Consider the following 12337-nt stretch of genomic DNA (forward strand, 5'->3'; position numbering starts at 1 on the left):
CTAATCGTTCCCAATTCGTTGTCACTCCCGATAGTAATCCTTCTTCACTTCTTCCTTTGTCACTCGGTGTATCTCAAGGTTCTTCCCTATCTCCCACCCTCTTCTCAATTTACATCAATGACCTTCCTCTTTCCATCTCTCATTCCCAGTATCACCTCTATGCTGATGATTTTCAGATTTACCTATCCTTTTCCCCGTCGGATTTGTTTGAAGCTGTATTTAAACTTCAAGATGACCTCAATAATATCTCAGCATGGGCCACGAACAATAAGCTTACCCTGAATGTAGAAAAGACCAAAGCTATAGTTATTGGCTCCAACCCACTCCTTAAATAATTGGCTCCTCTTCCTAATCTTTTCCTTTACAATACCCCAATAAAATATTGTTCCTCTGTGAAAAACCTTGGTATCACTTTCGATCAAAACCTATCCTGGAAAAACCATGTTTCCCAAATCTCTCGTCGTTCCATCCATATCCTTAAGCAGTTTAATAGTTCCCGTCACCTTTTTCCAATTAAGACCCGGCAACTCCTAGTTTCCTCTCTTATATTCCCCCATTTCGACTATGGTTGTTTAGTTTATGGCGGTCTTTCTGGTGATATTGAAGCTAAGCTTAAGCGCCTCATGAACTGCTTCATAAGATTTATTTTCAGCATTTCCAGAGACTCTCGCATTTCGCACTGCTACGATGAGTTGAAGTGGCTTTTTCCTGTCTATCGCCGCCAATATTTTTTGGCTTCTTTCCTTTTTCAAGTCATCCAGTCTGAAAGGCCTTCCTATATTTTTCAACTCCTTAAGTTTAAATCCTCCATCCATTCCCGTAACACTAGATCTCGCTCATCTGATCTCTATATTCCCTCTCACCGTACCTCATCCTTTGACAAGTCCTTCCTAATACGTGCTACCTCTCTCTGGAACTCCTTGCCTTCATCTGTCCGCCATGCTCCTACCCTATCCATCTTTAAATCCCGTCTATTCAGTTATCTACTTTCTATTCAGCTTCCTCCGAAATTCTAATTGTTTTAATTTATTTCCTTAATTTCTGCTGTTTTATTATTTTATTTTTACTTTCATTTACACTTATTATATTTTCACTTTTGTAAATACTTATTTATTTATTTAATTTCTGTATAATCACAGGCCAAACTGTTAAGGCCTCTATTTGTTCCTGTATTTATTCTTAGGGGACAATTGTCCCAGAATAATAAATTTCTTTTCTATTTCTATTTCTATTTCTACCTCCTACTATCGACCACCTCCAAACAGCGGCCACTTTGCTTTCCCCCGCCAGTGTCCGTTATTGAGAGAAGTTCGACTGTATTATCCTTATTCAGATCCCTAAAATGGGATAATGATAGTGAAGGTAGTGATATTATTCGACCACTCTCAAAAAGATAGCGAGCAATGATAAGCGAGGATGAGGAGACTGGGTAGTGAATCTAGCGATACTGTTTGTTCATTTCGGGGAAAAATCTAGAATTTCAGACGAAGAAGATGGAACTGTTTGGGCATTTCTCGAGAATTTCTGGTATAGAGAAATCAACGCTTGAAGTTATGGGACAAAATGTTACACAGTTACAAGTAGTCAATGCTATATTGATAGCATATTTTGCTTTTTTTCCCCAATGTGATGGGCACACATTTTTGCTGATTGATTAATAGCGCGGAAGAGGTTAAATAATAAAAAATTTCTTTTGTGTTATGTTATAAGAATCTATTTTTGATTTTTATGTTTCAAAGATGTGTTTCAATTTCTTAATACATTGTGTAATGTCAATCAGTTCCATTTTCTGAGTATAAACCAATGTCTTTTTTTAAATTAGGAGTTCTCTGGAGGGGCTAAATAATTATTCGAGAGGACCACCGGCCGTGTTGTAAATCAATAAAACGTATCTTAAGATAAGATGACCACCTAAGAAAATCAATAATAAACTACATGGTCAGCGAAATTAGCTTTGCAATAAATAATATAGGTTAAATTCTATAACAAGTGAAAGTGGATCGATAAACGTTTATTGAAAATAATAGATTACTATATAAGTCACAGGCTACTGGCTGACCGGTAACAGATAAGGGAATGCTGAAGACAGCAATCTATGGATATTATTAAGTGACCACTTCATCATGGACCCCAGCATCCCCTAGTACCAATACAGTCCTATATGCTGGACATTAGTAATTTTTGTAATTACTGAAATTGAATTAAATTTAAATTGCAAGTTTAATAAATTTATAAATGTGTAAAATTAGAAATAAAGTATTTTCTTTAAAAGTGATGTTTATTTATGAATAGCATGACTAACAAAAACAATAATATTAAATGCAGAGAACACATTATAACTGGTATTATTGTGGTAGAAGGAATTTATATAAAATACGATGAAAAATAGTCACATAGTCTCAAAATTTAATTAAACGTTTAAAATCCTAGGTTTCAGTTACAGTTTTAATTCTAGAGGTAGAGAAAATAAAAAGATTTCTCTTTGTTTCAAACTTTTGGCAATATCTCTCTTGATTGAAAAAAATATAACAATCAATAACAATATTTACATATGGTGGTTTAGGTTAAATGTAATTAATGGAAGGTTTGAACAAGATAAGGTTATGTATAACTAAAACTTTGAAAGCAAATTACCTTCTATTAACAACTTCATTTAAATATTTTGACCTCTAGTAGAGTTATTGAAATAATAACAGCTTTCCATTCAAGTTATGGCTGAATTTTATTTTTCTGGAGCTTACTTTTAGGAGAACTTAACCAAAATTAGGTAATAAAATATAGTTTTTACAAGAAAGAATTTCTAACTAACTATAATTGTGGTAGAATAAATGTTTCTCGGGAGTAACCTTACTAATATTTCACGATTTATAAAACCTAATCCCATAAAAACATTTTTTAAAATAAGTTTCTTTTGTGTTCTCTGAATAGAATTAAAACAATAGATGAAACCGAGAATGTTAAACATTTAATACAGTTTTGAGACTAAATGTTCGGCTATTTTTTCTTCCTATGGTGCATAAAACGAGGAATATCGAGTACACTTCCCCATTGAATCGATAGAGCCATTTACTATCGATAGAGTGAAAAGCATCACATTGATGGGAATATGATGAAACAAACTTCAATTGAATTGTACATCCATTAAATGTAATCTGATTTTAATTCTATTATTGCATTAAAATATTTAAATAGAATAGGTTTATTTTTTTTAATATTTGTTTGTTTATTTTGCAACTTTATGCAGTACAATAAGCAAAAGTGATGAGAGATAAGGGATGGCACAAATATACAATATGTGTGTACATACATACACGCGCACATGCATGTGCGCCAAAGGCGTGATTGGAGTGCACGACGACCATTCAGTGATGGAAGCCGTTAGTTCGCCAGATTGGCAAGCTTACACAGCAACCATCCTAGGAGGTCGGCGTTGTGTTGAGATGGTCGCGTGGCCACCGTCGCTTTAGTCTGCGTTGAGGATTAGAAGGAAGTGTTGTTGTAGACATGTTGTAGATCAGAGGGTTGTAGTGACTGTGTAGATTTGAGTGGAGTTTTGTGTAGCGAGATTGTGCTATTTCCAGAGACGAGTGGAATATTTAGATCAGAGTGTATAGTATGATTGGAGCCGTAGAAGGGAGCGTTAACTATTGTTCTCAGGATTTTAGACTGTAAGGTTTGAAGTCGGTTGAAGTTCGATTTTTTGGCGCTTCCGTAGAGCTGTATTCCGTACGAGGGTCGTTTGAAAAGTCCGTGCAAAAATAAAAACTGCTTAATTTTTTGGGGTAAACCTTTTTTATTTTTCAACATAGTCTCCTTTTAGGCTTATACACTTCGTCCAACGCTGCTCTAGTTTGTTGATCCCTTCCGAATAATAGGATTTGTCCAAGTCTGAAAAATAGCCATTCGTTTCTGCAATCACCTCCTCGTTTGAATAAAATCTTTTTCCCGCCAGCCATTTCTTCAAATTGGGGAACAAATAGTAGTCCGAGGGAGCCAAGTCTGGAGAATAGGGGGGATGTGAAACGAGTTGGAACCCTATTTCCATTAATTTTGCGACCACAACTGCTGAGGTGTGAGCTGGTGCGTTGTCGTGATGGAAAAGGACTTTTTTGTGGGCCAATCGTGGGCGTTTTTCTTGCAGCTCGGTTTTCAAACGGTCCAATAACGATGAATATTATGCACCTGTAATAGTTTTACCCTTTTCCAGATAGTCGTTGAGGATTATTCCTTGCGAATCCCAAAAGACAGTCGCCATAATCTTTCCGGCCGAAGGAACGGTCTTCGCCTTTTTTGGCGCAGATTCTCCCTTGGTAACCCATTGTTTAGATTGTTCTTTGGTCTCAGGAGTGTAGTGATGTATCCATGTTTCATCCACAGTGACGAAACGACGCTTAAAGTCCTGCGGATTCTTCTGGAACAGCTGCAAACCGTTCTTGCAACACTTCACACGATTTCGTTTTTGGTCAAGCGTGAGCAATCGCGGCACCCATCTTGCGGATAGCTTTGTCATGTCCAAATGTTGATGCAAAATATTATGTACCCGTTCATTCGAGATGCCCACAGCACTAGCAATCTCACGCACCTTCACTCTTCTGTCTTCCATCACCATATCATGGATTTTATCAAACTTGGTGTGTGTTCTTCCAAGAGATGCTACTAACTAAACATAACCTCGATACGCGCCAGTGGTGCTATCTCTCTGACTTTGCACGGACTTTTCAAACGACCCTCGTATGTCCATATTGAGGCAATTAGGGCGGTATATAGTGTTCGTTTGTTCGTCAGGTTCAGTTTTGTTCGTTTGTCGAGTAGTCTTTTCAACATTTTATACCTCAGATTGAGGTCAGTTCGTTTGAGTCTCGTGTGAGGGTTCCATGTGGTTTATTTAATAATGAATTAAACAAGTTTTGCTAGCAAAAAGAAGGCTGTTAGTTTAATCTAAGTACAAACCTCAAGAAAACAGTATCTAGTGGGTAGGTAACCATAAAATTTTAAAACTACTTCTAGCACAAAACGAATTTTTATTTATTATACGAGATATATTGTACGAAGTCTGCATTATACTTCACTGAAGCCATATTCTATGTCTTAGCCTTTAAATGAGATATTTTTTCATTCATTTGCCGTGGAAAAGTTCTTCAATGAACAAGATATTTCATCACACACCAATCTGGTGGTTGCCCTGTCATTTATTTGAACTCACATTCAATAGATAATCTCTCAATTACGAAGAGATAAATCCCTCAGTAATGTTATCGAAAGTAAATGATGTTACAATACTAATGAGTTCGAAACTGTAGCCCGTTTATAGGCTACTTTTAGCCATATTGTAGGCTAATAAACTGTTTTCAAGATCACTGTTAATGAGCAAGGCTGTCTCCCTCATATTCTTATCCACAGGTTTTATGCGTTGAACGAAAATATTTTAATCCTCTCGTAACAAAAACCAAAAATTTGGATTAAAATATTTTCTGCAAATATTTCTACTTCCAGCTTTATTTCTTTTACATTTTTGGTTTTTCGGATGAGTTTTCTTTTTAAAAATTAAATGGCTGGTTAACTTCTAAAAAATACGAGGTCCATCAACCAAGCTTCATTGATCAAAGAGAATTCTTTGATTTCTGTACCTTTTAGATGTAATCAATAAAAACCAAAATTTAGTTTCCTATGACCAGTGACTTTATCGGTTATGTATTGCTTAATTTCTTTTGCACTGACCTATACAGATTATCATCCATCTTCAGAGACTTGAGGTTTGTGTAAATTGTCTTCCACTTATAATGCTTTAGTAAAGCGTTTCCTAACTTTTTTTGGCTCGCGTACCCACTTGGCAGTACATCATGCTAAATTGTACCACTTCGTAAAAAATGATTGTATTTCGTGAAATTTGTCATTCCGAGTGTGTTATTTTATTATTATTATCTTTATTTGTATAGAGATACAATGTATCTGTTACAAAGGAGTTCAAGTTCATGTTCACTTTGTAAAGTGTAAGATCTTAGTTTTAAAACTTTTTTAAATAATTAAAAATTGCGCACATATTTTTCTCTTCAAAATTATTAATTAATTTACAAAGTTCTTCTTTAGGATTATTATATTTGTGCCCAAATCTTCTAAATTAATTTCTTTTAAGCATTCAACTACCTGTAAGTACCAATTAAATTTAATGTTGCTTGGATAGAGCTTTCTCATTTACAATTAGTCTCTTTAAGCAGATTTTTACATAGTTATCATTTAAGTTCTGTCACATGATAATACTATTAAATTTTCTTTATCTTTTATCGATAATGATGTAGCTTTTCCTTAATTTTCTTTACAGAAGGGGTTTGAAAACCAGTTATCATTTGTGTTTTCCGGTTTTGGGAAAATACTCCATGAAAGACAATTTTAATCCTATTAAATATTTTCTCCTATATCTTGAGACAGACTAACCTTATTACTTGTACATATTAACAACTTTACTGTATAATATTATTAATTAAAATAATTTTTATGAATTATAGGGGAAAAAAACGTTTCTCTGGTATTTTTATGATTCAATTTTTTTTTAAAATATTTTTTATGACCGCCATTATTGGTTATTTTTCGCGAACCACAGATTGGGAAACGCTGTTTTAGTCTACTAATTGTCCGAACAATTCGTTTTCTTAGAGTTTCACCCTACTTTGAGAAAAATTTCTGCTTAAATTTAAATTGCTTAAATTTCTGATTAAGTAAATAAATTTTAAACTCTGTTTTAGTCTTCTGAGCAGTCTGTTGCCTTTTATTTCTAAAATAATTTAAAATTGGCTTCTGGTATACGATAGCTTAAAACTAAAAGTAAATTTATGAAATATGTAACTCTTAAAAGTCTGAAGTGCTTTTGTAATTCATTCGTTTGAAATGCTAACTATTCTGCAGTCAAACAAAAGTTTTAGTTTGTTTTTTGTTCATGAAATTTATTGAGTCAAATTTAAGAAGTTAATAAGAAAGCGACTATTCTAATCTATTTAATCAATTTAAAGGCTTTTCCGTTGTTGATTAAAGGTCTAATGATTCTACATCAGCACATTTCTGTTCGTAGGCCTTTCAACAATTAGTTCTAAGAGCCGGGTATCAATCGTTAGCAGAAAACCACCTAACCTCCTTTCTACTAAACTTGGCCAGACTCCAGGCCTCTCTGCTTGGCTCTAACGGGTTGTTCATTTCTTATTTGTCAAGCCGGATAGGTCTCTATTGTGGTAATTTGTTTTATTGACAATTTGCTAGTTTTCCTCATTATAGTGATATAGTACTCCTTAACAAAAACTTACAGTTTAAAATGTTAAGTATAAGGGTTGATTAAACGCCAAAAGGTACACAAATCAGCGAGTACCCAACATTTCATTAATACTTCATTAATAGTTAAGTAATTCTACTGCATTAATTTTCATTAATAAGTTATTTTTTAGAATTTATTAGATGTCACAGACCCTTATGCTGGCCATTTTCGTCTACAAAATATATGTTCAAGTAGCACTGTAGATTGACTGTAATATCTAGTTATTTATAATAATCAAACTATTAATTACAGATTAAAAAGAAAAACGTTATAAAAAATTCAAAACCTTTTTTAAAAAATGCTCACACCAACATACATCAACGATTTTGTTTATTTTATTTATTTATTTTTATTTTTAAATAAAAATCGTCGGTTTAAGTTCATTCTTCGATTAAAGTAATTGCTATTTTATGAAGTAGTCAAACGTTTATAATAATAGGTAATAATTATCTGGCTTTATCGCAAATAATATAGTTTTCTTCAATTACATTCTCAATCTAGGTATTCATCCCACAATGTTGTGTATATGTAATATAAAGTAAATAAGATATGCATATTTTTAGGGCAGCTAATTATTCCAGTATTTTACTATAAGTAAAATTAGGGGGATTAAATTAAATTACAATTGAGAAATGAATAATTGTTGTTGAATAATCTGCTTGTTATTAACTGTGTGTTATTTATGCTCACGAATATTTCGGTAAGACGAATTCAAGACAGTAGCCTACTCTAACTTTGTCTTTTTCTACTTTAACATGCATGTACATATTTATGTGATTTATCATAATTATAACAAAAAAATATTATAAATGAAGTGGCCAGCATAAGGGTCTGTGACATCTAATAAATTCTAAAAAATAACTTATTAATGAAAATTAATGCAGTAGAATTACTTAACTATTAATGAAGTATTAATGAAATGTTGGGTACTCGCTGATTTGTGTACCTTTTGGCGTTTAATCAACCCTTATACTTAACATTTTAAACTGTGTTTTTGTTAAGGAGATTTTTGTACCTTTTGGATAGATTTTCCTTTTTGTTTATTTTACAAAGTTACATATCTTCTCTACAGATTTTTTTAAAATTTGGAATAAACAATTCTATCATTATAATCTGATAAGGTGTTAAGTCGGAACCGTAACTACCAATGGAGAGATCTTTTTAAAGAATGATTATAGTTGCGTTCCCCCAAACCATCCTCAATAACCATTTTTTTGAAAAAGCGTTTTGAAAAACATAGGATGGTATTTGTACGTAAATAGCAAAATTAAACTGCGATTTCAGTACTTCCTTTTAAGAGGAGTAAGAAAAATAAACTACGATTGCAGTACTTCTTCCTAAAAGGCAAAGAGGCAAAGATCTTTTAATCGAACGACAATTCATTGATTTAAATCGGTTTACTCATTGATAATTTAAATGATTGCAGTACTTCCTCTTAGTAGGTGCAAGAGCATCAGCAACGTAGAGGAGCTTTAACCACTTATTCGAGCTGAATTTTATCAAAATCGGACTAAGCGTTATAGAAATATTGGTAATAATAGTTTTAGAAAGGGCCTTATTTGGGTGGGGCAAACTCCCCTCCTTATGAGGCACGGCATCGAGACTTTTAAAGTGCAAATCTGTACAAAATTTCGATTCGAATGACCCTTCATTCATGCAAATCGGTTCACGTCTCGATAATTTGCAACGATTGCTATACTTCCCCTTAAAAAGTGTAAGAGCAGATCGTCGCTTTAATGTTACGTAGGGGAGCCCTAACGCTATCATCCTACCAAATTTTATCAAAATCGGACCAAGATTTACAGAGTAATTAGTAATAATAATTTTGGAGGGGGCCTTACATAAAGGGGGCTAACTCCTCTCCCATTCAATGTATAGGATCGAGACCCCCAAAAGGCACATCTACATAAAATTCCGAATCGAATGACACCTCATTCATGAAAATCCGTTCACGCGTTTAGGCGCTACGTTGTTTACAAAAAAGGTAACAAGAAGAAGAAGAAGAAGAAGAACAAGAACAACAACAACAACAAGAACAAGAACATTTTTTGAAAAAGCCGTTTTTGCTCATTTTTGGCAACTTTTTTCTCGAAACCTATTAGATCTGGGTTGTTGCAAAAAAATTACAGATATAAAGGAGGGTTTGCCCTATAATTTAAAGAAAATTTGGGAATTTTATCTTTTATAGAAAAAGAGAAAAAAATTGTCAAAGTTGGGTGTTTTTCAACGTTACGCTTTTTCGTGCAGTTTTTGACGATCAACCCTTATACAACTGTCCTACCGGACAGTTTTAATTACCATTATATTTTCAATTTTTTATTAAATTATACAAAAAAATATTAGTATACTGGAAAAAGCTTTGCCCACCCACCTAAGTACTAAGATGCAGATGCGCCTTATGAACCAATTGATAAAAACATTCATATAATTTAGAACTTTTAATTAGAAAAATTGATCAAAGACAGTGTCTTTACTAATTAAAATATCTGCAAACAGAATAAACGCACGGTTCAAGAAATAGTGCAAATAAAAGGAGATATTTTCAACGATGAAAATATAAATGCCAGTTTCAGTCATGATAAACTTTATTCTGCCGAGCTTTCGACCTAGGGACTAGGTCATCTTCAGGGCTGTGGAACATCGTACTTAAAGCGTGTTAACAATGGTTCTATTGAAATGAATATGTATAATATAACGAAATTTACAAAAAATATTTACCTAGTTTACAATATACTGTTTTACATCATTAGAGGGTTGGTGTGTCTTCTGTCTTGTCTGTTCATGGATCACTGTATGTGATCGGTCTGTGTGTGATATGTGTTTGCTTGTAAGGAAATCAGTGTTACCAATTGTCAAGTATTTTGTAGTAAGTTAGCGTTCGAGGTGTGTGGCTATTAAATAACGAGACTGATGCTGCTACAGAAGAACTATGCATGCGCCAAATCCTAACGACCGCACAGCTGTGCAGCGTAAAGCCTTCTCTTTCGATGTGCAGCGTCTCACGTGTTTGTAGAGAAATCTGTCTGACCGGAACCGTCGTTTGTGTAAGAGGTGTTAGTTTCGTTTTGCCGAAAACATGATACAACACGTAGTAGAGCAACGAATTATCGAGAATTTCACATGAAACTTGGTGAAACCGCTACTGAAACTTATCTTTTATTAAAAGAAGTTTCCAAGATGGCTGAGAAGACGTCGGAGATAATGACCGCCCGGGTCGCCCTTCCACGTCCAAAACGGAGGAAAATATCGATTATAATTAATCAACATTACTACCGGCAAGGTGCTTGCTCAACTCCGTGAAAGAGTAAGGAAAAAATGGAACCGATTTGTGGAAGAACAAGTCACGGGGTTCTCCATCAAGACAACGCGCCGGGCTCACACTGCATTGTCAGTCAACTACGTTTCTAGCCAAGTACAACATCCCAGTTTTATTCGCCTGACCTGGCCCCCATGTGACTTTTATCTGTTCCCTAAAGTCAAATCTGCATTAAAAGGAACACGATTTCAGTCCGTTGAAGCTGTGAAAGAAAAAGCGGCACGCAGAAAAAAGACTTCCAGCAGTGTTTCGAACAATGGTAAATTCGCATGGAGCGTTGTAGCGATAGGGGAGGGGTGTATATTGAAGGTGATAATAACTAAATATGTATAAATTTAAAATAAAATGTTTTACAGCATCAGTCTCGTTATTTAATAGCCACACCTCGTACGTATATGTTCGTTTATATTGTTGGTGTCAGTTTTGAAATTTAGACTGTTTTCTGTCTTAGATATGTACATCATTTCTAGCACTTTCCTTTTTTGTGTGTGTTGGTTTCTGATTTAAGTATCTTTGTGTTTGGGAATTCGAAAATATATTGATATTTTCAAGTCTAAACTTTGCTGTTTTCTCAAACATGGTTAGGTTAACTGCATGCTACAAGCGCCGTTTGAAAAGTCCGTGCAAAGTCAGAGAGATAGCACTACTGGCGCGTATCGAGGTTATGTTTAGTTAGTAGCATCTCTTGGAAGAACACACACCAAGTTTCAGCCAGATCGGTCTATTTCTTTGTGTTTGGCATTCGTTTGAATCGAGGAAGTCGAGTGATTTTCAAAAAATGGACGAAAAAGAATTTCGTGTGTTGATTAAACACTACTTTATGAAAGGCAAAACGCCTCAGGAGACTAAAGAGAAGCTTGATAAACATTATGGTGACTCTGCACCTTCGATTAGAACAGTTTATAAGTGGTTTCAAAATTTTCGGAGTGGCCATATGGGCACAAGTGACGCTGAACGTTCTGGACGCCCTGTTGAGGTTACTACTCCAGAAATCATTGATAAAATCCATGATATGGTGATGGATGACAGAAGAGTGAAGTTACGTGAGATTGCTAGTGCTGTGGGCATCTCGAATGAACGGGTACATAATATTTTGCATCAACATTTGGACATGACAAAGCTATCCGCAAGATGGGTGCCGCGATTGACCAAAAACGAAATCGTGTGAAGTGTTGCAAGGACGGTTTGCAGCTGTTCCAGAAGAATCCGCAGGACTTTAAGCGTCGTTTCGTCACTGTGGATGAAACATGGATACATCACTACACTCCTGAGACCAAAGAACAATCTAAACAATGGGTTTACCAAGGGGGAATCTGCGCCAAAAAAGGCGAAGACCGTTCCTTCGGCCGGAAAGATTATGGCGACTGTCTTTTGGGATTCGCAAGAAATAATCCTCATCGACTATCTGGAAAAGGGTAAAACTATTACAGGTGCATATTATTCATTGTTATTGGACCGTTTGAAAACTGAGCTGCAAGAAAAACGCCCACGATTGGCCCACAAAAAAGTCCTTTTCCATCGCGACAACGCACCAGCTCACACCTCAGCAGTTGTGGTCGCAAAATTAATTGAAATAGGGTTCCAACTCGTTTCACATCCCCCTATTCTTCAGACTTGGCTCCCTCGGACTACTATTTGTTCCCCAATATGAAGAAATGGCTGGCGGGAAAAAGATTTTATTCAAACGTGGAGGTGATTGCAGAAACGAATGGCTATTTTTC

At 35.0% G+C, this 12337-nt stretch overlaps 2 protein-coding genes across 5 annotated transcripts in view; both read left to right on the forward strand.

Annotated features, from left to right (window-relative positions):
• Positions 1–12337, forward strand: part of LOC141461079 (cholecystokinin receptor type A-like) — a 428938-nt gene that overhangs the window by 44312 nt on the left and 372289 nt on the right. The window lies entirely within an intron of this gene.
• LOC141460958 (uncharacterized) overlaps positions 1–12337 on the forward strand; it is a 39914-nt gene that overhangs the window by 14685 nt on the left and 12892 nt on the right. Inside the window, exon 3 of one of the 4 annotated variants that reach the window (XR_012462447.1) lies at positions 2041–2205. The exons of 2 other annotated variants lie outside the window; for them this stretch is intronic. Coding sequence is in view for 1 of the 2 variants with exons in the window: in XM_074141481.1 (XP_073997582.1) it covers positions 1823–1842 (20 nt within the window). In the remaining variant the exon portion in view is untranslated. Of the gene's footprint in view, positions 1–1822; positions 2207–12337 lie in introns of those variants that run through there. One more of the 4 variants, XM_074141481.1, reaches the window with a different exon arrangement.

This window comes from Rhodnius prolixus, unplaced genomic scaffold (genome assembly GCF_049639745.1).
Source record: "Rhodnius prolixus isolate KJV_2025 unplaced genomic scaffold, Rpr scaffold_6, whole genome shotgun sequence".
Classification (NCBI taxonomy): domain Eukaryota; kingdom Metazoa; phylum Arthropoda; class Insecta; order Hemiptera; family Reduviidae; genus Rhodnius; species Rhodnius prolixus.